This window comes from Halichoeres trimaculatus, unplaced genomic scaffold (genome assembly GCF_033239565.1).
Source record: "Halichoeres trimaculatus isolate MK-OKI-2021-1 unplaced genomic scaffold, fHalTri1.1 fHalTri1_scaffold_20, whole genome shotgun sequence".
Taxonomy (NCBI): Eukaryota; Metazoa; Chordata; class Actinopteri; order Labriformes; family Labridae; genus Halichoeres; species Halichoeres trimaculatus.
In genome coordinates this window covers 28,298,639-28,324,882 of record NW_027437198.1, presented here as the reverse complement: position 1 = coordinate 28,324,882, position 26,244 = coordinate 28,298,639, and the positions used below count along the sequence as shown (strand labels likewise).

Here is a 26,244-nt window from a genome sequence, read left to right as displayed (position 1 = left end):
TTTATTAGACATTATTAGAGTTTATGTTGTAGATTAAAGTCTGTTTCATGTTGTTATTATCTTCTTATGATATTATAGGAGAGCTGTGTTCACTCTGTCAGTCTTCCATCTCTGTATGAACGATGTTTAGAGCTGAAAAAATCAGTCAGCTGCGATAGAAACGTGTCAAACAGCTTGGTTTGAATGTCCGTCAAGTTTTGGGCCCAAAGTGATGTGTCCTCCCTCCTTCACTCCTTCTCTCCTTCCTTCCATTTTTGCGACCTTTCTCTGACGGCGCCTTTTCATCCATCATTTGATTTTCCTCTCTGACCTTTTCCTCTCCTCCATCTTCTCACTCAGCGTCCTCGTTGTCTTCTTCTCACCTCATTTTCCTTCCTGTGACCTTTACCCCTCTCAATAATCACAGCCCGTCCTCTCTGCTGTTTCCTCCTCTCTGCTCTCTGAGCTCCTTTTCCTCCTGTTTCTACCTGTTTCTACCTGTTTCTACCTGTTTCTACCTGTTTCTACCTGTTTCTACCTGTTTCTGTTGGGCTTCATTTCTCTCCTGATTTGTTCCTCACTGTTTCCCGTCGCGTCGGCCTCTTTCCTGCTGAAACATGAAGCTTTCTTAAGGCTGACGTCAAACTGTAAATAGAAAAGTAATCAGTGCTTTGTTTTGATTTGCTCTTGAACTTCTGCTTCTCTTCAGACGAGCTTTGTGCCAAACAAACCTTAGTTGAGCATCTTTGTGAGGATAATTCCTCCGAGCAGAGATTCTGCAGAAACGTATAGGAGTGTGTTTTGTGAGATAGTCGCTGATAAGACGATGTGTATCGTGGTGTTTCTCTGACTGTAGAAGAATAAATGTTTCAGTTCAATCTGCTTCTTGTGTTTTCCTTCAGCTCCGAGCACAGAGTGGAGATAAGTCTGGAGCTGGATACGGTTACAGAGCTGAGACTGGACCAAAGCTGCTGGGCCAGAGGTCAAAGAGCGGGCAGTTAGCGACTATCAACGGCTCCACGCTGAGTCTGATGTTTCTGAGGAAGAGAAAGGGATGGACTGAAGGAGACAAGATGAAGGGAAGGAGACAGGATAATGGGAAGGAGACAGAGATGAGGGCAGGAGAAAGGATGGAGGCAAGGAAACAAGATGAACTGAAGGAGACAAGATGAAGGAAAGGAGATGGGGAGGAGACGGGGTGAAGGGAAGGAGACAGGATGAAGAGAAGGAGACGGGATAGAGGGAAGGAGACAGGATGAAGAGAAGGAGACGGGATAGAGGATAGGAGAAAGGATGGAGGCAAGGAGACAGGGTAAAGGAAGAGGGGCAGGATAGAGGGAAGGACACAGGATGGAGGGAAGGAGACAGGATAGAGGGAAGGAGACGGGGTAAATGGTAGGAGATGGGGAAAAGAAGGAGAAGGGATGAAGGGAAGGAGACAGGATGGAGGGAAGGCGACGGGATAAAGAGAAGGAGATGAGATGTAGATAGGAGACAAGATGAGGGGAAGGAGATGGGATGAAGGGAGTCAGCTCTGTGTTTATTCAGGGATCTGACATTTCAACTTTGTCCAGCCCAGCTCATAAACAAAGACTAAAATGAAGGATTAAATTTGAAAAAAGAAAATTGATTTCTAAACAAAAAATCCTGATACTACAGTACAACAATTTTAACTCTGTCTGTGTGGCTGCTCCGTCATATCACAGCTTTTACGTGGCCATCCTGTTTCTGACAGAGGCGGAGCTGTGACACATAAATTCAGTGTAGAGAAAATCAAGCAGGACAGGAAGTTGTGACCGGAAACTGTCTAAAGACACCCAGAGACTTTCAAAATAAAACAACCAAACCGTGTCAGAATCAGTTTGTATTTATCTTGACTACAACAACAAACAGACGTAATGAGCGGAGCCAGACCAGGAGTCAGCAGGTTTAAGATGAAGACTTATCAATGGAGGGGGAAGGTGGGGTCTGTCAAACGCAGTCGGACTGCAGACAGATCTGGTGGATTTGAGCCGTAAGGTCTGGTTCCCCTCATGGGACACCCCATCCCACCCTGTGGACACGCCCCTGCTGCTGCTTCCTCTCTCATCTCGGAGTCCTTCCCTTCACCGAGCGCTCTCTGTTGCTCAAAGAAACCAGCCTGAGGCTGTATCTATGGATGCTGAAGTCATAAATCACAGTTTTGACGTTTTATCACCACGCCAGATTCATGCCTCATCACCATATGTCCTCGCTCTGCCCGGAGACGTCCCCATCTGCCGAACCACCCCGACACAAACAAACACAAACACAGACGCACACACAGAGGAGAGGAACAGACGAACTGTTAGCATCGTAAAGCTACACATGGTCTGATGATGCTAACACCTGTCCCTGAGGCGTGGGCCTCCTCGCTCCTGCTCCTCTCTGCAGAGTGTCAGTCAGTCAGTCAGCTCCTCTTCCTCCAAACACTTCAGCTACTCCTCATTTCCTCTCACTTCTTCCTCTCCTCTCCTCCTCCTCCTCCTCCTCCTCCTCCTCCCTTCAGTCTCTGAGAACTGGCCAGAGGCATGAGAAGGTTCCAGCTCACTGAGCAGAAGCCCTGCAGTCCTCCTCCTCCTCCTCCTCCTCCTCTATTCAAGACCCAGCCTGTCCCTCTCTCCTCATCCTCTTGTTTCACAGCCAACATCCGAGGGAAGAGGAGGAGAGAGGAGGAGAGAGGGAAATACAGAAAAGGAAGGAAACAGAGAGTTAGAGGGAAAGAGCAAACACAGATACTCCAGCTTTAAACACACACACACTGACTGTTTGGAGAAGTTTAAACTGGGTGGACTCAGTGAGGTGAAGTCAGCGCAGCGTGTAAAGAGTTAAAACAGTCATCATCAGTAGAGAGGGGGATGAAGAGCGAGCTGTGACTGATTCCTTCATCTTCTTTTTCTGCTGCAGACGTTTCTGGCTCAGGTGGCCAAACCCGGGCCCGGGCCACCATCAGACCTTAGCTCCGGCCCTGGAAATGATCCTGATCTCACTTTAACACAGAGAAACTCTTGAAATGTCATTTCTTGAACTCAGGGTTTCCCCTCCTCTCTCCTCTGATGGTGCTTCATTTCTTTCATCCTTCAACACCTTCCTCCTGCTCCTCATCCTTCCCTCCCTTATCTATCCTCCCTCACCTCCTCCCCCTCTTCCTCTCCTGTCCTCCCGCGCTGTCACTCCTCCTCCCTCCCTGCCTCCTGTCTCTCAGCCGAGGTGAAACGCTGTACTTCTCTTCCTGAAGTCATTTCTATGTTAATGAGTCTCCTTGTGAGATAATGCAGGCGGCAAAGGCCTCGGACACACACACACACACACACACACACACACACACACACACACACACACACACACACACACACACACACACACACACACACACACACACACACACACACACAGGCAGAGCTAGTGAGGAGGATGATAGGACCTGTCACTGCTTCCTCTGTTGATCTGTTCATGCAATTATTTCATTATAAACTGTAATCCTCTCCCTGCTCCGACTGCCTCCTCTCTGTTTGTTTTCGATCACTTTCATTCTTCGGTTTCATTCGTAGTCCGTTCCACAAACTCCAGTTTGGAGCGACCCACTGCCCCGTCAATCAGCACATCATCCACCCCGTCTTTCAATTATTTACAGCCGGAGAGTCAAGCTGTTGAACTGCCAGGTATTAATGCGCTGCACTGAAGCAGACTAACACCTCACTGTGCTCACAGTGTGCTCCCTCTGAAAACCTGAAAACCACAACGTCTCTGTGTGTGCAAGAGAATCTGTCCTTACCCACATCTACAAACACGCAGAGTTTAGAGATTAGTCTTTATTAACACTGAACAGAGGTACAGAGTATGTCAGGATAATGAAACTGGGGCACAGCTCTCCTCTTTGTGCAAAAAGTGTATATAGCAGGGGCGGCATCATGGGTGGGCCCAAGGGTCCCAGGCCCACCCACTTTCTGGCAGGCTGACCTCAAACTTCTCTTTAAAAAGATATTTATCTATTTTTAGATCAGTTTTAAATAAGAATACTAAGAAAAATCACTTTACACTTGTGTTATTGTTAGATGCCCTGTCTTTATAAAACGAGCGAAGTCAGGTTTTCTTTTCCCCTTTTGGTAAAAAATAAAGACTCATTCAGCCTCATGTTATACTTATCTGAGAATAATTTTGGGAAAGACTGAAGACTGTGGTTAATGTTGCTGCTCTTACAGCCTTTAATACATGGAGAGTTGAGGCAGTACAGCCCATCGGTGCGTCTGATGCACGAAAATTTTATTAGATATTAAAGAATCAAAAAGCAAACAAATATGCTTTAAGATATACATAGTACCAGTTAGTAGTTATTTACTTACTTTTTTAATTCAAAGCCCATTCAAAATTGAAATCCTGGCTCTGCCCTGTTATACGGCGGCGCTATATACAAATTAAATGACTATAAACAGACACTTTGCTGAGGACAAGTTCAAGTGAAGCATTGTTCAGGACCGGCCCTTGATATAGGCGATCTAGGCGGCCGCCTAGGACGCCATTGGCTGGTGGGGGCGTGAATAAATATTGGTTTGGTGTTCATTTGCTGGCGTGAACTAAAAGAGGAGGAGGGATGTCTGACCGATGCCGACTTGGCCCTTTTGTTGCTGGACTTGTAAGAACTTGTTGATTATTTACCATCTGTTTACAGCATTCTTGAGAAAGTACCAGTATGTAGTTTTGTTTAGACCTATTTAAAGTGTGTGATGTCACCAGCTCGTGGTCGTCTTTACTTTTATTCACTTCATCGCTTCAACAGGACGAGCGCAGGGGCGACTTCACAGTAATAAAACCAGTTGAATTTAGTGATTTTAAACATCGTCATTTAGTCTAAATTAAATAAATGACCTCGTCGCTATCCATCCTGCAAACAGCCACTGTAGACAGAAGAAAACTTCTGAGTGAAGGCCTGGCTTCTGTGATTCTCCTACAAAACAAATGCACGCGACCGGCACATCTGTACCTTTACGGCAGTATGCACGTGCTAGCGCTCATGGGTAGTTGAGTTCTCTTTCCTGTCAAGCGGGGATCTTTTGCACTAAACTTGGAAGTGTTATTTGTTTTTATTTATTTTTATTATGGTTCGAAATATTCCAATGATGTGCATTTTTTTGCTAATTGCACCGTTTCGACAAGTTTTAAGATTTGCTGTATTGTTTTTATTTTCACAAAAGTTCTGTTTGTAAGGTTTAAGTGCGCATTGAAGTGATAAAGAATGTATATATGTTTATCTTCACAATTTATTATGTATTTGTTTTATTGTATGGAAGTTAGTGTGTTTGCCATGGAGGGCGGTGGGTGGTGCGGTTTTGTCTTTCGCCTAGGGCGCCTGTTGAGCTAGGGCCGGCCCTGGTCACAGTTATTGAGCAAAGGATGATTTATTGCACACATCCGTTTTTAGACAATGATTTCTTGTTTTTTTGCTTATTGCTCCTGACCCATGGTTGAAGGATACAGGATCGTGGCCTTGTAAAAATCTGTCTCTGAGTCTGTTTCCTGTATAAGTGAAATATTTGAGGTTTAACTTCCTGATGGGGTGAAAAGCTGTCAGCCAATAACTTAACTAAATAAAGGTTAGAGCAGAGGAAACAGCATCTATCCCTCCCTGCAGGCCTCTCAGCCAATCAGCTCTATTAGTCTCCAGGGAGGGGGCGGGGCTTCCGTTCATCGCTGTTTAAACAGGCGTTCCAAACCGCTCGAGCTGCGGCACACACGCACGTGAGCACACATGTTCCTATACGTCACTGTGCTTATACACTGTGACGTCTCGAGAACGTGCACACACGCTCGCGCGCACGCTCCCTCACCCGCAGACCGCCTTCAGTGGGAGCCTCGCTGGAGTGGACTCATTAAAAACGCTCCGTGGCTCTTTAAGCGGCGGCTCCGCGGCTCTTCCGGGCGCGATGCTTCATGCTCCGCTTCTCTCTGCCTCCAATCAGCGCGGAGCAGGAGCTGGGAGCGGAGCAGGGAGGCGAACAGGAGGGAGAAGCTCAGCTCCTGATCAGCACCGCGGACAGCTCCTCCTGCTCTGCGGAGGCCCCGAGCTGCAGCTCCGCGCTGACTGCATCAGGCTGAGAGGAGCTGTCAGGGTTTCACTTCACATATAATGATGTTTTAACACTTCCACCTCTTTAAACCCGGGTCAGTGAACTGAAGCTGCTCCAGCGGCCACAGCCCAGCATCTGTGACGTCACTAACATCAAAGTTTCGCCTCTCATGTTGTAACTGTGTGTGTGTGTGTGTGTGTGTGTGTGTGTGTGTGTGTGTGTGTGTGTGTGTGTGTGTGTGTGTGTGTGTGTGTGTGTGTGTGTGATGAGACAGGAAGCTCTACAGATGATCTCCTCTCCAGCCTCAGCCTCTCATGCTCCTCACTGCTCCTCACTGCTGCTGCTGCTGCGGTGGTGGGCGGGACCTGACGCAGTGGCCTCACATGATTGGCTCCAGATGTGCGCTGTCACCCACGCGCCCAGTCCGAGCAGAGCAGCTCGGCTGTGGGCGGAGCTAGAGGAGACGCGCGGTTAGTTTTAGTTTGTGTTGGTTGGACCGAGAGGAGGAGGAGGAGGACTTCGGGAGGGAGGAGGAGAGGAGAGGAGGGGGTGGAGGAGGAGGAGGCGACGGCTGTCATTTTTTTCATTTGTACCAACGGGCACGTTTCTCGGGAGCAGATCCAGGCGGGTGTAGCTGCACAGGCTCCGTCAGCAGCAGGTTTATCGGACGGAGCGTCCGGGTGGGGGCAGAGGGACGGAGACGATCCGTTTCTGGACGAGGACTCTGATCTATACCCGCGGTTTCTGCAGGTTGGACTGAGAAAGGTGAGTTTATCAGAGGAGGGAGGAGGAGACACATGTCAGAGAGCGAACAGCTGGAGCAGAGGAGACACGACGGAGCTCATCCAGCGTCTGTCGGAGCTGAGGAATGGGCTTCACCCCGCACCGTCCGCGCCTTCAGTGAACCCGGGAGGACACATCTGGACCGTCTCCGGCGCTGCTCGGAACCAGACTGTCGAAGGAGATCCTCCTCTGGTCCAGGCACCCCGCGGTGAGTGACTAGAACCACATCAGAACCCCTTCCCTCAACCAGACCAGACCAGACTAGACCAGACCCCCTTTCTGCTGCTCTTTAAAGATGGAGTCCCTCCTCACAGACCCTGGCTGCTAACGCGGAGCAGATTAGTGAGGGGGCTGTTTGGGGAAGGAACTAGGAGGGAAGGGAGGAAGGAAGAGAGGAGGAACGAGGAGGATCTGTGGTGGATCACGGCTCACCCTGGGACTCGGTCGTGGCAGCAGGGGGCTGAGGTGGAATGAGGCTTCACCGTGACTGTGGGCTCTGAGTGGGCAGTGTCAGGCTGAGCACAACCGGTGGTCGGTGAACCCCGCGGTGTGAGGGTGGTGGTGTTTTTGGTGGTGGTGGTGGTGAAAACCGGTTTTTGATGCGCGAGAAAGTGACGCGCCGCCCTCCCACCTTCCTGCCCTTTGCCACGAGCCTCGCGTCAGCTCCACGGACACGCTGAGCCGGGTCCACTCCCCGTGAACCCTCCACCTTCACCTGCTCTGCTCCCATCCCTCATCCCAAATGGCTCCCTGCTGAAGCGCCCCTCTTTGGCCAAGTCTCGCGGGATATTGAGGAAATTTGAGGGAGAATCTGAAGACAGTCGTGCAAAGACCAGGTCCACCCGGAGCCGCCTATATGAAGATGCTGATGTGTGACCGCGGCGTCCAGATGCTCGTGACGACGGTGGGCGCGTTCGCCGCCTTCAGCCTCATGACCATCGCCGTCGGGACGGACTACTGGCTGTACTCGCGCGGGGTCTGCCGCGTGAAGAGCAGCAACGACAACGACACGAGCCGCAAGAACGAGGAGGTGATGACGCACTCCGGCCTCTGGCGAACCTGCTGTCTGGAAGGTACGTGATCAGTCTGCCTGCCTGTCTGTCTGTCGCTCCGTGTGTGTGTGTGTGTGTGTGTGTGTGTGTGTGTGTGTGTGTGTGTGTGTGTGTGTGTGTGTGTGTGTGTGTGTGTGTGTGTGTGTTCATACGAGTGCTGTGCGCGTGCGTGAACACATCTCTCTCCATGTTTATGAGGCTGTCTGTTTAACTCAGGACTCTGCAACCGTTTTTCCTCAGCTCACCTGGATTAAATTCATTCAGGAGCCACAAAATCTGCTTTATCTTCAAAACAAAGACGAAAAAGTACAAAAAAAAAACTGTAAACATAGTACAACTCGTGAAAAAGTATCGAAACTAGAAGTTTTTTGTGTTTATAAAATTGTGCATGTGATGTCTTGTTTTTTTTTATATTTCATAAGTTTGCAGATATAAAAAAAAATCAAAATAATTGTCTATCATGCATTTCTTAAATTTGCAAAATTTATTAAATTTTGGTCAAATTTCGCAAATTAAAAAAAAAAAAGATATTGAACATGTGATAAAAAAATAAAAAATTCCCCAAATTATGAAATTTAAAAATTTGCCAGATTGTCTTAATTTGCCCAAAAAAATGCAAAAAAAATGAATTCAAAGAATTAGCAAAAATTTTCGAAATTCAAAACATTTTGAATTTTTTATAAATTTAAAACAAATTTATTTAAAAATTTCAAAAAAAATAAAAATGTCAAAAATAATTTAAGCTCTATTGACAGATGTGATGCATTTTTAGTTTAACAAAATGTTAAGTCATGATTTTATTTAGTGTCAATGTTATCAATCATCAGTACCCTCTGTAAGAAAAACATTAATTCTTTATTTTAATAATATTTTTTAAAGCTACAAGGAGCCACTGCAAAGGGCCGCATGAGGCTCCAGAGCCACAGGTTGAAGACCCCTGGTTTAACTCTCTCTGTTTTCCTCGTGTGCTCTACACACACACACACACACACACACACACACACACACACACACACACACACACATACTCACATTATTTTGTTCCCAGTGTCTGCCTCTATCTGTCTGACACCAGAAGAGCACTGGCGCTGAGCCCAGTGTGTGTGTGTGTGTGTGTGTGTGTGTCCTTCCCTGAGTTCACTGTTGCCTCTGTTCCTCTGCAACACAATAAAGCTGAATATTAATTAATGTGATGTTGTTGTCGACACACTCCGTAGCTGAAGGCACAAATAAAGCTCCAACAGGCTCCAACACACACACACATGGGCAGAAACACACACACATGGGCAGAAACACACACACACGGGCAGCTGGCAGCGCCATCAGTCAGAGCAACACTAACCAGTACCTGGAGCTGCTCTGTGTTTCTGGGAAGTCTCTGCTCCGTGTTGGGGAGTCGGCCTCTCGTCTGAAGCCATCTTGTTGTCCTGCAGCTAACGCCTGAAGACTCAGAGTCAGGGCGAGTGTGAGGCGTGTGTGTGGACACCAACAGCTGAGATACACCCAATGGTTTCTGGAAGAGCTGCTGAATTACACCCTGGGTGAAGTCAGGATGTCAGAGAGGCCTGATCAGAGGAGATCTTTCTCTTCCTGGTGTTAAACGTTGGATTAATGATGGTCTCTGTGAAGAGCAAACGCTGTCTGCAGATTGGACCGGGTGGAGTTCAGCAAACGTCCAATCAGACGGTCTGACACTACCTCAGCTCCAAATGTTGGAGTGTCCTTTAGTGAGCTACTTAACCCCAACCTGCCCCAGGTGTCTAATCCAGATTCACACATCAGTCTCTGGTGTCAGGATCAGAATCAGGATCAGGATTAGACTTTATTCACCAGGTGCCTTCAAGAATACAAGAAATCTGACTCTGGTTTGAACTGCTCTATCTTGGGACAACTATTGTGATTAAACAATAAATATTACAAAAATAGAAAAAAAAGAGCTTAAGTGGTGAGAAAAAGATGATAATAACTTTGTACAGAGGAGATTAGAAAATAAATACACCTCAGAGTTAAAATAGTGCACTGAATAAGACGTCAAAGAAATGTTCAGTTTGCAATAAAAAATGAAAAAATATAATAAAATGAAAATAAATGAGTGTGTGTGTGTGTGTGTGTGAGAGAGTCATGTGACCTATGAGAGCTTCATTTAAAGAACTCTAACAGGTGTGGTGGGCGGAGCTTGTTTGAATTGGATGGTTTCTGTTTATGCTGCAGGTGAAGTGATCTGAATCTGATGTGAGTCCTTATCTGCTTTGTTCCTGACAGCGTGAACACTCTCAAATAATGAACTGAATCAGATACGTATCAGATTTTTTTAAGTCGACAATCGTCTGATATCTGGTACCTGGCAATCCATACCTGTACTCAGCGGTACCAATTTTCAGTACTTTTGTGTGTTTATGTGGTAATAAATTTTAATTGGTTCAATTATAAAATCTTAATTTTTAAAATTTTTTTACATATTTTTTCCTAACATATAACCCTGTAATGCTCTGTTGATGTCCAGTAGGAAAATCTCCTATTCTCCTATGCATATTTAGTTTAACAAAATGTTAAGTCATGATTTTATTTAGTGTCAGTGTCTTCAATCATCAATGCCCTCTGTAAGGAAAATAAAAATTCTTTATTTTAATAATATTTTTTAAGCTACAAGGAGCCACTGCAAAGGAGTCAAAGGGCCACATGAGGCCCCAGAGCCACAGGTTGAGCACCCCTGGGGTAACAGGTTTAGACTTCAGCAAATGTGGTGATTTAATCTGAGCCACATTCACCTGAGCAGTCCAGGAAAATGTCTGATTTTAAGATATTCAAAGACAAAATGAGGTCAACAAGTCAAAAAATCTGTCGACTGAGTTTCCGTCAGAGACGCTGAGCGTTCACCTGTAGCTCTGTGACCTCCTGCTCAGGCCCGGTCTGCACAGCTCTGGGTTAACCCTGTGATCCCTGGTCCTGTCTGATGATCAGAGAGTGTGTTGGATGGTAACACCGTGTGTATCTGTTCGTTTGGGGTCAGGAGGTTTTTAGGTCCAGTGCAGACTGACATCTCTGTGAATCGAGACTTTATTCTCGGTGGATTTTGTCGTCTCTGAGCCTCTTTCCTGCTGAGGATCACGTCGGCTGCAGGGACAATCATTAGTGAGCGTTGTGACAGAGGTTTGGGTGCAGATCCAGGTTACACAGCGTGGAGGACGCTTCATGGACAGAGCAAAGCATGGAGGAGAGGCACCGTCCAGTTTTTAGATCTTAGAGCATGAAAGACGTGAGGTAGTCTTTGGTTTCAGGCCTGAGAGGTTTTCCAGGGGATAAATGTTGTGAAATATTTCAGATCACTTCCTCAGGTAAAGCTCGTCCCTTCAAAATAAGATTTAAGACAAAGATGAAAAATTTCTCCGTCCTTCATTCGGCTGTAAAACACAACGCAGTGTGAACGATTCGACTTTGATCCTGAAAACCCTCTGCTTTAAAAACTCTGTTTTCAATTAAAAAAGAAACATGGCCTGGAGGAGGAGCATGTGTGAGTGTGTGTGTGTGTGTGTGTGTGTGTGTGTGTGCAGCCAGACATAACCATCTCATTCTGGGGGGCATAGAAGGCTATTACAGGGCCAGATGGTACAGGTATAAGCTTTATTGAACACACAGTCTCATTTACACACACACACACACACACACACACACACACACACACACACACACACACACACACACACACACACACACACACACACACACACACAGACCTATAATTGAATGAATAAATAGACAAATTCGAGGATATTCCCAAGCCACCAAATAAGCACAGCTGCAGGAGCAGCACGCCAAGTTAACACAATGTCAGCACAATGTCAGAACATGCACACACACACACACACACACACACACACACACACACGGAGGGAGAATTAGTCCTGGTTCCTGACTCGGTCCGTCTTATCCCCTTCGCTCTCTGCTTGTCACGGCTCCATAATTCATAAACGCCTCATAAAGCGACAGGAAATGGATGTCTCCGGCTCGTCATGTGGCTCCACATCAGAGAGCAGCAGAGTGAGGGGTGGGGGGGGTGGGGTGGGGGGGGCGTCATGTATGCAGGGTTCGTACGAGAAAATGTACAGAGCGTGTAAGGAGCAGGGAGGCGTGAGGGATGAGCAGCATGTTCGATGGAGGCAGTTAGTCTGCGTGGACGGACGGGCAGACAGAGATAGGAGTGAGACCAGGGGTGTTCAATCTGTGGCTCTGGGGCCTCATGCGGCCCTTTGACTCCTCTGCAGTGGCTCCTTGTAGCTTTAAAAAATATTATTAAAATAAAGAATTTTTGTTTTTCTTACAAAGGGCACTGATGGTTGAAGACATTAACACTAAATAAAATCATAACTTAACATTGTGTTAAACAAAATATGCATCACATCTGTCAATAAAGCTTTACATTTTTTTGACATTTTTAAAATCAAAAATTTTTAAATTTATGAAAAGAAATTCAAAATGATTTGATTTTTTTTAAAATTTTTGCTAATTCTTTGAATTCCTTTTTTTTGCAAATTTTTTCTTTATTGCAAATTCAGACAATTTGGCAAATTTTTAAATTTCATAATTTGGGGATTTTTTTTCACATTTTAAATATCTTTTTTTTAAGTTTGCAAAATTTGAAAAAAAAAATTAAATTTTGCAAATTTAAGAAAAGCATGATATTACACTTTATTTTGATTTTTTTAATATATCTGCAAATTTATTAAGTATAAAAAAAGACATCACATGTACAATTTTATAAACACCAAAAAATTCTAGTTTCGATAATAAGAGTTTTACTTTGTTTACAATTTTTCATTTTTTCGTCTTCGTTGAAGATAAAGTAGATTTTGTGGCTCCTGAATGAATTTAATCCTGGTGAGCTGAGGAAAAACGGCTCCTATGAAAGTAAAAGTTGCAGACTTCTGAGTTAGACTCTGAGAATCATCCTGAAAAACTGTTTTTACACAGCTCGTTGTTTAAAGCTGAAGTCAGAGAAAGCTCAGGTTTTACCTCCATGATGTGCTGCTGTGACCACGTGTCCATGAGGCCACGCCCCCTCAGCCTGAGGCGAGCTCAGCTTCATCCTTAGATCTCCATGGTCCATGGTCCTGCAGCAACAAACCGTTTCCACGCTGTCGGGGATTTCTCACGTGCAACAGATCGGTTGTTGTGAGGCTGGGCAGGTGAACCGCGGCGTGATAAATGAGCATGAAGGAGCGAGGAAATGAGGAGAGAAGGAGAGGAGGATGGAGACGCAGCATGAATGAAGAGGGAGCAGAGAGTGGGGGGGAGTGGTTGGAAAGTGATGGATGAGCCGTGCACGGCCTCTGTTTCAGGTGAATCTCTGGGGAGAGTTTGACCGCGGCGAGGATCTAAATGATCACCTGGTAATAGAGAGGAGGAGCAGGCTCTGAGTGCAGGGGGGTCGCCCAGGTGGCTGCAGGAGGAGGAGGAGGAGGAGGAGGTTAACAGAAGCATGTGAACACCTCTGTCAGAGATTAAAGACTGATTCCCATTGGTTAGCTGACTGCATGCTGCATGGCGAGGTGGTGGTTGGCGTGCAGCCTCACAGGAAGAAGGTCAGCAGGTCAAATTACAAGGCGACGCACCGCGTGATCCTACGTCCCTAGCTGAAGGCTGTCTCTGATTGGCTGTTGCCATCCTCAGTGAAAACCTGTGGTGTAATCATCCTGATTAATATCAAACACATCTGAAATTACGGGGGCAGTTCTGATGAGTCTGTGAGCCGATCTCCATCAGGATGGGAGCGCACAGCGCAGCTCTGTGCTGCACGGAGCCAAACCTGGAGTCCTGGTCCAGGTTTGAGCCCCGTCTGAGTTTAGTGGGCGTCAGCTAAGAGGGATGAAAGTGAAGTCAAAGTCAAAGTTTGTCTGGTTGATCTGAAACGGGTTAAAGCTGGAGGCTGAGGCTGCACATCAACGTGTTCAGACGAGAGTTTGATGCAGATTAACGTCGCTGTGCAGAGAGGGATCAGTGACCGGGGAGACGAGGAGACCTGGACAGAAACAAAGAAACGTTTGGAGGAGAAGAAGAAAGAGCTGATGGAAAGAGAGCAGACTGACAGAGAGGAGGAAAAGAAAAGAGAGGAGGAGGAGGAGAGGAGGAGGAGGAGGAGGAGGAGCAACCAAGCAGAACCTGTCCACTTCTCTCTCATCAGCCATTACTGTGGAAACCAGCCTCTTCCTCTCCTCAGTCCTCCTTTCCTCACACCCCTCTCCCTATCCTGTGTGTGTGTGCGTGCGTGTGTGTGTGTGTGTGTGTGTGTGTGTGTGTGTGTGTTTTCTCTCTTTTTTGGGGTTAGTTAGATAATAAACATCTGAAGTTTAATTTCTTAGACTGATAAAATAACAATTATGGTCATGTTTTGTGCGATATTAGATTTTGGTTACACCAAGTTAAATTTATCAGTTTCACCGACTGACCATGACTTTAACCAAATCATTTTTGTGCAGCATCAGTTTAATGTCAGAGTAGTTTAAGAGACAAACTTGATGAACTTTATTTTTTTGTAGTTAAGTGTCTGTTAAACTCTGCATCTGACTTTTATTATTTCAAACACGATAAAATTCAAAAGTTGTTTTTAATCAGAGATAACTGTGAATATCAAAATGTTGTGATATCGTGACCCAAGTATTGTGATGTGTATCTTAACATGAGGCTCTTACCAATACTTACTCCAGATGTGTGTGTGTGTGTGTGTGTGTGTGTGTGTGTGTGTGTGTGTGTGTGTGTGTGTGTGTGTGTGTGTGTGTGTGTGTGTGTGTGTGTATGTGTGTGTGTGTGTGTGTGTGTGTGTGTGTGTGTGTGTGTGTGTGTGTGTGTGTATCTGTGTGTGTGTGTGTGTGTGTGTGTGTGTGTGTGTGTGTGTGTGTGTGTGTGTGTGGGAGCGATCAAGGACACACAGCTGACTCCTCCTGTCCAGCTCTGACTTGTTGATTTGTGTTGATCGCTGTGTTTCTGTCTTTGTCTCCTTTTTACCCTTGGTTTGAGGCGTTTTCTGTTTCTGCTGAAAAGTTCAGATTTTTAGTTTCTACATCTGCAGCTCGACCTCGCTCTGCCTCTCTCTACCTCACTTCCTGTTTCAGTTACAGTCCGTGTTCAGAGCGTCGTTAATCTGAGCTGCAGGTTTTCTGCTGTTGGAGTGTGTGTGTGTGTATGTGTGTGTGAGTGTGTATGTGTGTGTGAGGCTCTCATTTACAATGCTTTGTTTGGTCTTGTGTGCCCAGTGTGTGGTGTGTTTAGTGTGAGTGTGTGTGGTGTGTGTGTGTGTGTGTGTGTGTGTGTGTGTGTGTGTGTGTGTGTGGTGTGTGTGTGTGTGAGTCACCGGCTTCTCTTTGATGAGATCATAGGCTGGTTGTGACACTTGACATGAGTGTGTGTGACAGCCCCTGACTCACACACTGATGCAGCATAGAAAGATAGCTGTTCAGAGCCGCGTGTACACCTGCACACACACACACACACACACACACACACCCCTGTGTATCAGGCTGCAGCAGAGGAAGTGGGGCAGTGTGTGTTTGCAGGCTGACAGGTTTACAGACCCTGTTTCATCTGCTCAGACTCCACTGGTCCTCTTCCTCCTCCTCTTCCTCCTCCTGCTCTGGCTTTGGGACTTTGGGTTTGGAAACAGTTTGGATCCATCGACGCTCCACGTTAATACGACAGGAGCTCTGTCCTTTAGTTCCTATAACACGACCTGTAGAGGAAAGATATCAAACAGGAGAGTTTGACCTCAGAGGAGCAGAGAGGAGGAGCAGAGAGGAGACGCACAGAGGAGACGCACAGAGGAGACGCACAGAGTGACCGTGGAGCGTTTGTTGCTGTCAGACTGTGAGCGTGTGCCTCTGTAATAAAGTTAAAGCGTGTTTTGACCCGTAGCTCTCAGGTTAAAGGTCAAATTTGTCCATGTGACCCAGAGTCATTTTCATCTATTTTTTCCAAGGAGCTCCTCCTCCTCCTCCTCCACCTCCTGGTCAGGCTCGGCTCATCGTGTCCGTTTGTTGTTGTAGTCGAGTTAAACTCAGTCTTATTTAAACAGTTTGTTTTATTTTGACAGTCAGAGATCTGTGTGTAGGTGGTCTGAGCTCTATCTCCAAACATCTGTAACTCTGGATCACTCAAAACCAACTTTTTCAAAATAAAAGTCCTGTAACACATGACTCTAACATCAGCCATCCCCTGTACGTCATACAGGATTATTGTGTTATCAGTGTAGCTTTCACAGCTACGTCCACAGTTTAACTCTGAACAGGCGTCTTTAAGATTTTTATTTCCTTCCTTTAAGCAGCATCGACTCACAAACACACAGTAAGAGCTGCAGGACAAGACACAACAAAATAAATCATTATCAAAACAAAACGAAAACACAAGACAAGTCAAAATGACAAACTCCACGAGTTAATAACAGTTAAAATTTCACACACATAACTGCTAAAATATCCAGCAAACAAAACCTCAAGATTAACGTTATTCCCTCAAATCACAAATGACTTGATGGGCGTGGAAAGTCCCCAGAAAACAAACAAACAAACAAACAAACAAACAAACAAGCAGAGCTAATTCAGACGGCATCAGATACGAGCTAAAGAGAAGCTACTCTGCCGTAGCTTCCTGGGTTAGCTTAGTGACAACAACGAGCATCAGACACAACATAAACAAAGTGGTTCCTTCTTCCTCGCTCAGCTGGGAGCTCTCTGAGGTCATGTCCACATGAAGTTGAGTATTTCCAGAAACAAAAATATCCCTCCTCGTTTATTTTTGAAGATACTTCCATCCACACGCAGCGGGTAAATCCGCCGGTTAGCGTGTCTTGAGGCACGCCAAACCGATAATGAGCAGCATTTTTCAGACATGTAACCTGTGTCAGCCAATCAGAATGAGCCCCATCGTTCAGCTGTGACGTTTAAGATCTGAAAACTCTGTTTACCGGTGTCTGCACGAAACCATGAAACCAGAGTTTTACAAAATCTTCTCTTTGGCCGGATTTTTTATAAAACACTGTTTTCGGTGACGTACTGCGGTTTAATGTGGACGACAGGCGTAAAGGTATAAAGATATGTGCGTTTTCCTAAATACCTGCTACGTGTGGACATGGCTTTACTGAAAGATTCACCTCAAACATCACCGTGTACCACCTGGCAGGACGTACCTATGAGCATTGTTTTATCTCATTTCCTGTGTACCCACACTGAAATGAGCCTTTAAAATAAAAGCCCAACTTTGTTTCATCAATACGGAAACAAAACGATAAACAAACAAGAGAAATAAACAACCATAGAGCAAAACATCACGACTAACACCTTTAATACCAAACAACAAACACCTGCTCATTACAGTCAGACTGATTATTACTGACAGAAAACCTCCGTCTGCAGCGTGAAGGTCTGATTTACACTGAGAAACTTTGGGGTCAAGATGATCCGGATCAGGATCCCCCACTGACCCTCTTTCCTCAGGACTGAATCAGTGATTTTAAACCAGGAGCAGATATGAAGAGTGACAGGATGAAAAAGCAGAAACTCTTTAAATTCATGGTAAAAATTGACAGATTGTGCCTTTATTAGAATCAGATATTTCACACTTTAAACGTCGTCTCTGTCAGAGTTCAGTCTGTCCCTGCTCTGCATGAGCTGCTGAGTCAATTTATGAATGAGTGTGTGTGTGTGTGTGTGTGTGTGTGTGTGTGTGTGTGTGTGTGAACCTCTTCATATGTAAATCAGCAATTAGCGAGCAGTCGTCGTTGTTCGCCTCGTTCCTCTGATTCTCCTGCGTCGTTTCACCACCAAACGCTTTCAACCAGCACTTCCTCCTCTTCATCCTCTTCATCCTCTTCATCTCACTCTGCCTCCTCTTCCCTTCATCCCCACAGAGTGCACACACACACACACACACACACACACACACACACACACACACACTCACACACACCTCTCATACATCCCCTGTGGTGTTGACCATGTGTGAGAAGGACTGAATGATGGGCTGGCATAGAGTGTACACACACCAACAGATGTGTGTGTGTGTGTGTGTGTGTGTGTGTGTGTGTGTGTGTGTGTGTGTGTGTGTGTGTGTGTGTGTGTGTGTGTGTGTGTGTGTGTGTGTGTGTGTGTGTGTTGGAGGATTCTTACTAAGGAGGATGACTCACTCTCTCTCTCTGACACACAGCACACTCGTGGGAGACTGCATCCTTGTCAATACAACCAAACACACACACACACACACACACACACACACACACACACACACACACACACACACACTGATTGAAGGAGTAAAGATAGAAAAGGCTTTTACTTACACACATGGTTAGTGGTGTTTATTTATCAGTAAATGAGCTCTCATGATGTGTGAACGCCTGATGTTTGTAGCTGAGGTAAGTGTGTTTATGTGTGTGTGTGTGTGTGTGTGTGTGTTCACGTCCTGGTTAGGGATGGGTACCTTTCACATTTGAAACATACAGTACTGATACCCTATACCAGGCAATCAGTACCGGTACTTTTTTGTGTTCTTGTGGTAAAAAATATCAGTTTGTTGAATTTAAAAAAAAAGTATATTATTTTTTTCCATTTAACACATTTGTTACTCAATATATAAGCTTGTAATGCTGTATTTATGTCCAGCGTGGAAAATTGCCTTTTCTTCCTCTCCCTCACAGTCACAAGGATGCGTTCAGGTACCCAAACATGATACCTTTTGATTTTATGTGAATCATTACCTGGTGCTTTTGACAGGATTCAGTCGGTGCCTATAAAAGTACCTAATTCGGTACCCATCCCTAATCCTGGTACAGTGTGTGTTCACATCCTGGTACGAAGTTTGTTCAGTGTTGTGTGTTCTGGCACCATCAGACAAAAACTATGAATATTTGACATCGATCCCTAAAAAAAGAAGATTCATCCTAATGTGAAACCGTCAGTGTTGACAGCTCTCTGCTCACGGTTCAACCTTGTCTCCTTAAAATATGATCTTTACACACACACACACACACACACACACACACACACACACACACACACACACACACACTGTTCCTGTATACTAACAGCAGGTCTGTCTCTAAAGAACCATGGTCGGTCTCTGAGACAGAGCAGATTTGATTCTGCAGAAGGTGATGAGTGAAATGTCTCTGACTTCCTGTTTGTCTCCTGCAGGAACGTTCAGAGGAGTGTGTAAGAAGATCGATCACTTCCCAGAGGACGCAGACTACGAGGCCGATGCTGCTGAATACCTGCTCCGTAAGTCTGAAAACAACACAAGCACAACATCAGTTTTCTGTTTTTTACTCTCTTTTTACTTTATTTAGTTAGTGAGTTATTTTTTTTTTGCATAAGCATCAGACTTTCTTAATCTTATTTAACTTCTATATTTGAAGTAAACTGTTCCTCCAGGCTGTGTGGTTTTGTATGTGTGAATTAAAGTTATTGAGTTATTGCTCTGATGATTCCTTTCATTTATTCTTTTTATCTTTTTTTATTCACTTTCTCATCTCTCATCCCTTTGTTTCCTTATTTATTCTTTATTTACTTATTTATTTATTTTTTTGTATTGGTTGTTTTTCAATGTAATTTAGCCTCTGTTATCCTCACTGTGACCTTCTCTGTTATATTTGTTAACTTCATGATTTACCAGTGTCAGGATGCTCTTATTCATTTTAACAGCAGGAAAAACTTTTGTTGTTTGGATGCCAAAAAATTAAACACAAAGAAAACGGTGGATTATGAGTATGAAATAAAAAAAAGATTTTTCTTAGATTAGAAAAGAAGCTTTCATGATGAGAGTGGCTGTGAGTTTGGTTTTCTGTCTTGTGTGACTCTAGTGGACGTTAAACGCTGCTCATCTGTCTGATTAGCTGCAGAATTAGCATGATATGCTAACAAACAAACAAACAGGAGCTCTTAGAGCTGAGGCAGGTGAAAACAGGGACAGGGTTAAACAGAGAGCCGGTGATGTTTCTAGAAAGAGTCATAAGACTCAGGATGAGAGGGAGGAAGAGGAGGAAGAGGAGGAGGAGGAGGGAGGAAGAGGAGGAGGGGTGGCTCTGTTTTTCTCTGACAGTAAACGGCGTACAGAAGGACGGAGCCAGAAACAGATAGAAGAAAATGTTGGAGGGGGGGTTCATCTTTTTCTGTGCTCCACTGAACACAGAGCAACATCCCCAGAGGCAGCCAATCACAGCTCAGGCCTCTGAGCCGGCCAGCCAATGGGACGCAGGGACCTAGTGACCACCATTGCACACAGCCCAAGGGTGTGGGCCATGGGGGAGGGGCTTACACGCTAGGCCACACAACGCCGCTGGTCGCAGCAGCTGACATGTCGAGCTCGCAGCGTTCAGAAACGACAGAAACGAAGACGCCGCTCGGATGTTTCCGTGGCGCCGGCTCCAGCAGCAGCTGAGGAAGTCAGAGCGGCTCAGCTCGACAGCCTGTTTGCAAATATCCTCCAATATGTTCTCACATCAGTCACACAGACGGGCCCTGACAGCGCCTCACTCCCACTGCAGCCGCGCTCCCATTTCATCAGCTCGCCATTATTTCCCTCACATATGTGTCAGCGTGGCTCTCCATCTGCCTCGCTTCCTCTCCACCCCTCCACCCATCCCTCCATCCTCCTCCTCCTCTCTGAATGCTTCACCGTGTTCAGGCCCAGCCGAGCGTGCAGACACACTTTGTGTTTGTGTGTTTCTCGTGTGAGCTGACACACTTTCCAGCGCTGAGGATCAGAGTCAGACTTTAACCTTCGTGTTCTGGCGTTTAGCTGCACACCTTAGCCACGCTAACGTCATGCTACGTTACGTGCTAACGTGTCCGGTGTTAACTCCAGGCCGTGCTGAGCTGGAGGAGTGACTGCGTCTCCTCTCTGTGTGCAGGAGCTGTGCGAGCCTCCAGCATCTTCCCCATCATGAGCGTGGGTCTGCTGTTCCTGGGCGGGCTCTGCGTGGCCGCCAGCGAGTTCTACCGCAGCCGCCACAACGTCATCCTCAGCGCAGGGATCTTCTTCGTCTCAGCAGGTAAGTCTGACCTTCTTACTCTGAGAGGAAAATGTCTTTAAGATCTAACCTGAGCCACAGTCACCTGAGCAGGCCTGAAAAATGAAAAGTTTCTTGTATTAAAACATTTTTCTAGTTTCAAGCAAATTTTCGAGCAAATTTCTCTTCTTCCATTGGCAGATTTTTTTACTCAGACCTCATTTTGTCTTTAAATAACTTGAAACAAGACATTTTTCTGGACTGGTCAGGTGACTGTGGCTCAGATTGAGTATAATAAGACATTTTTAACTGAAATAAGACAAAAATACTTGCTAAGATTTGAGTTTTTTGCAGCAGAGCTACAAAATCTGCCAGAAACAGAAGGAGAGTCACTGAAACACAGTCGAGCTCGTCCTTTTCTCCCAACTTGTGATGTCAGCTGATGACGTCCGTGAAGTTACCTGGAGCCTGTCCTATGAAGCTGGATTAGCTCTTAGAGAGATAACTTCCTGGATAAGTTTCGGGTTTTCCGTTCTATGAATGTGGATCTCTTTTTATCCAGACGTGTTGCCACGGTAACTGATGCTGAACGCCATACCTAGTCTGGAGCAGGTAAAGTTCCAGGATAAGAGCTGGCCCCAGGAGTGTTTCAAACATCACACACACTCACCCAGGAGACCCAGCTGGTGGTGATTTAGAGGCCGTTTACACAACAACGGTTTGGGGATGAAACACAAACTTAAAAACGGCCTCCAGAGTGGACTTTTATCTCAAACGCTGCAGACACCGTTGCCGTGTCAACAGTAAGCCGAGGTTTTCAGTGGAAGCGCTGACGTCATGATCGTGCTCGATGATCACCAACACACCAGATGATCGGCCCAACTCTACTTCAGAGGAGATCTACCAAAAGCTGCTTCAGGATGAGACAGTTATAGCGCCACCTACAGGCCTGGCATGCTCACTACAGCGTTTTCAGTCCCTCAGAGTTTCTGTGTAAACGCAGGTTTTTTTCTCTGATTTTTTGCGTTTTGGGATGAATCGTTGCCATAGAAACGGGGCCTGAGCTTGTGTCTGGGTACCGCTACCCCACCCACAGATCTCCTCTGATGCACAGCCTCAGTAGCCTCCATGACGGCCTTTCTCCTCCAGTGAGACCCAGCTTGTTCCCTGCAGAGGGACTGGCCTGTAGACCCTCTGTACCCTGTACCCCCCTTAGTGGGGTGACGTCTCGCTCTCCACCGGTTGCGTTGGCACTCCTCCTCCAGCTCCTCCTCCTTCCTCCTTGATGCGGTCTCACTGAGCTCCAGGAGAACGATCTGACGAGGTGGTTTTGGTGTTCCTAACTCTAACCCTAACCGAGTCCTGATGGTGATGGTCTTCCTGACTGGCTGAGGTTGAATCCAGATGGTGTTTGCAGTGGACCTGAAGACCTGGTCCTGAGCAGAGCCCCTCACCAGGATCAGGATCAGGATACGCCTCAGGTCCCTCTCCTCTGTCCCTCTGCAGCTCCTGTCCCGGGTCATGTTGATCTCTGAGCGTGTGTTACGTTGATTAACTTCCCCTTCAGTGAGGAAACGTCCACATCAGACGACTCACTGCTCGACACTCCTGACCCACAGGGGGCGCAGGGACGCCCGCTGCTCAGGCGTGTGTGTCTATGAAGCCACGGCACCACCTCAAACAGAGGACGGGTGGCGCTCAAATATTTGTGTAAGGAGCCCGTCAGGAGTCTACAGCTCACAGAAGAGCGGGCGCCATGTGCCAGAGCGAGGAGACACAGCGGCTCATGAATCAATCAGGCAGACACGGCAGCGAGCGTGAATACACACACACACCCTCACACACCATCTATCACATGCATGCTGACACATAATTACATGTAAACACACACTCGTGCTCCTTCCCCTCGCTGTAATTGCTGTTTAGTGGGATGTGTAGGGTCCCATCGGGTTTTGTCGTGGATTTATGGATCCAAATTGGTAATTATTCACCCGGCAGTGTGGGCTGCTCCTGCTTAATTACAGCCCGCTAATTCTTCCTGTTCTGTGGCTCCAGCACGCCGCACGAGCCCGGACGCTTCCCGGACGCTTCCCGGACTAATGATATGGATAAGAGAGCCCAGCTGAACGCTCTGACTCTGCTCCTCCTCCTCCTCCTCCTCCTCCTCCTCCTCCTCTTCTCTGATACTTCACTGACTCCTCTGGCTGTCCCTCATTTCTCCTCCACACGCTTTGTTTCCTGCGCTTTGATTTAGACCGGCTTCAGGTCAAACCGGTGATGAGGCACAGAGTCAGAGCTGAGCTGGGCTCCATGATCACCTCCTCCTCCTCCTCCTCCTCCTCCTCCTCTGTCTGTCTCCACATTTAGAGGAGTAGGATCCTCCCATCGTTCCCAGGTTACAGGATCCTGAACGTTAGCATCTTTTGATTGTTGCTAGCTCACGTCTCTGAGGGTCTCTGATGGTCTGTGGTGGTCTGTGGTGGTCTCAGGTGGTCTCTGATGGTCTGTGGTGGTCTCAGACGGTCTGTGGTGGTCTCAGACGGTCTGTGGTGGTCTCTGATGGTCTCTGATGGTCTCTGATGGTCTCTGATGGTCTCTGATGGTCTCTGATGGTCTCCTCTCTCCTCTCCTCCCTCAGGGCTCAGTAACATCATCGGGATCATCGTCTACATCTCGGCCAACTCAGGGGACCCGGGTCAGAGCGACAGCAAGAAGTCCTACTCCTACGGCTGGTCCTTCTACTTTGGCGCCCTGTCCTTCATCATGGCGGAGATGGTCGGCGTGCTGGCCGTGCACATGTTCATCGAGAAGCACCGCAAGCTACGGGCGAAATCCCGCACGGAGCTCATCAAGAAGTCCGCCTTCAGCCGCATCCCGTCTTACCGCTACCGCTTCCGGCGCCGCTCCAGCGTGCGTTCCTCCGAAGCCCCCAGCCGCGACACCTCCCCGCTGGGGAAAGGCGGCTACACGGGGCCCGCCGCCTCCGAGATGCCCATGTACACGCTGAACCCGCGCGAAGCAGGAAGCAAACCCGGCGGCGGCGTGGGCGGCCTGCTCAACTCGGAGAGGGAGTTCCTCCAGAGCAGCACGCTCACCAAGGACTACGACAAGGACTCCAACCGCAGGACCACGCCCGTGTGAGAGGTGGGGAATCAGCCAATCAGCCAATCAGAGAGGAGGACGGTGATGACGGGGACACACAGGGTCACGGGGAGGGGGCGGGGTTTGATAAACCATGACTGTGAACTGTGAACTTTTAGCCTTTGAACTGTTCATGCTGAGCCCTGTGAGGGTGGTGTAGGGCGGGCGTAGCAGGGCGTAGCAGGGCGTAGCAGGGCGTAGCAGGGCGTAGCAGGGCGTAGCAGGGCGGGCTCAGATGGAGAAGTTGTTCCCGGCTCCACAGAGCCACATATCACTGTAACGGTTCCTGAAAACCCGGGAAGAGGGAACTTTTTATTTCACTCATGAATCGTCCTCTCGGAGACGCAGAGCTCAGCGTGAGTGGTTTCCTGCTCGGGGCAACTTCTCCTGAAATCTAAAAATAATGTGAACTAAAGGGAGAGGAGGGAAAAGGTGGGAGGCTCTGTGACCTTTGACCTCTGACCTCTGACCTTTGAGCATCAGCAGAGTTGTGTTAGTGCAGGGAAGCGGTCTCTGAAGCCCCTTTCACACATGGACTCCTGACGTTTCCCAGACCGTCTCTGATGTTTGGAGTCCCGGTCTGAGCTGAAGTCCTGGGTTTTGAGGAGCTATAGGGAGGGGGGGTTTACGGGTCAGACCAGGGCGGGGTCAGAGAATCCCTGATCCGTTGGCGCCATGTGTGAACGGGGCTTCAGATCACTGAACGTTTCAGGATTCAGGTCGATTCACTTTCAGTTCCTCTCTGATTGGAGTGGAGACGGTTTAACCCTCCATGGCGTCACTTCCTCTTCCTGTCCATCCTCCTGTGTTTCTACATTTACTGATCCGTCTCTGGACCTGAACTGAAACTGGATCGAGCTCATCCTCGCTGACCCCCATCCCCCTCTGCTGTTAAACCTTAAAACTTTTGTTAACGAGGGTTAAAGTTTGATCACCGGTGCTTCCTTTTCCCTGTTTTCTGCCACAAGCGCCATCTCCTGGTTTCTGTCCCTCCTGAAGGAGATGACCCGTGTCCGTTTACGCCTGTCACCTGTCACCTGTCACCTGTCACCTCCCACTCTCCCCTGTACAGCCCCAGACCCCAGCACTCCTCACTGCCACCCCCTCATCTCCTCCGCCCGTCTGTGTCCACCTCCTGTTTCCTGTCGGCGTACCATGAGTTAGGGTTTCTGGTTGTTGGTTCAGGAGACCGCTGAGCTGTGAACAAACGTAGGGGCGGAGCCAAAAGACGCCAAACGAACAGATAGATTTTTTTTTGTTCGGCTGCTACCTCTCACTGAAAATCTTTAGATGTTTTCCCGTAAATTTAATCTGCAGAGACAAACTGCTCACTTCGTTTTGAAGCAGATATCTGCTGGAGGTGGAGGATTGATCAGTGATATTTAGTTTCTCTCAGATTTGTGCTCCTGAGCTGTCACACACAGCCTCTCCTCCTCAGATCACTCACACACAGTTATCATCACCAAACACACTCCAACCCCACAAACCAGAGTCCCAGTGATCTCACTCTGTGATCTGAAGACGCGTTTAAAGTCTGAAAACGTTGGTGTCCATGTTGGAGGTACTGGCTCCAGCTGAAACAGGTAGAGATAGATTTCATCGATCAGTTTTTATTTATGTCGATTCAAACACCACAGTAGTTCAACATTCAGCAGAAAATCATATGAAAAGTCAGGATAAAGTAGAGATGGAGCGATGTGGTTTTTCAGGGCTGATGCTGATTATCAGTAATGAAGGAAGCAGATAACTGATATTTGGTGCCAATATTCATTTGCAGTAAAATTAAAAAAAATATTGGCACCAAATTTGGGATAATCTGAACTCAAACACCTAACTTAGTTTAAAGCCTGTAAGCATTTGTTTATCAAACAGCTCCCAGGCTCAGCAGCTGTCTATTAAAGGTTAAACTTTAAAAAATTAAATAACTCCCTAAAGTTTAACTACAAGAAGTCAAGTTGTTTACACTGTTAATTTTTTCATAATTTAATTATAAAATTTTATTTATAATATAAATGTATTTTTTAATTATATTTATTATTAATTATTAATTATTTAATAATTTAATTTAATATATATTTAAATATCATATATTATCATATGATTTTACTATTAAATTATATTTGTATATGTATGTGTATATATATATATAATTTTCTTATTTATATTGATTTATAATATATATAAATAATATAATAATTTAATTAATTATCAATTATTA

The 26,244-nt window shown here is 46.5% G+C and overlaps 1 protein-coding gene across 1 annotated transcript; it reads left to right on the top strand.

The window, feature by feature from the left end:
* Positions 1–6,616: 6,616 nt before the first annotated feature.
* cacng3b (calcium channel, voltage-dependent, gamma subunit 3b) lies at positions 6,617–25,981 on the top strand. The gene is made up of 4 exons (XM_074696763.1): positions 6,617–7,918; positions 19,072–19,155; positions 20,787–20,927; positions 23,524–25,981. Exons 1-4 carry the CDS (start codon positions 7,702–7,704, stop codon positions 24,024–24,026), a joined length of 945 nt encoding a protein of 314 aa, XP_074552864.1. The 5' UTR covers positions 6,617–7,701; the 3' UTR covers positions 24,027–25,981.
* Positions 25,982–26,244: the final 263 nt, after the last annotated feature.

Excerpts from the sequence above, each read along its gene's own strand:
- cacng3b (XM_074696763.1), top strand. The coding sequence starts at position 7,702 with ATGAAGATGCTGATGTGTGACCGCGGCGTCCAGATGCTCGTGACGACG. Across the intron at positions 7,919-19,071 it reads GCGAACCTGCTGTCTGGAAG|GAACGTTCAGAGGAGTGTGT; the intron begins GTACGTGATCAG and ends TGTCTCCTGCAG. Across the intron at positions 20,928-23,523 it reads GATCTTCTTCGTCTCAGCAG|GGCTCAGTAACATCATCGGG; the intron begins GTAAGTCTGACC and ends CTCCTCCCTCAG.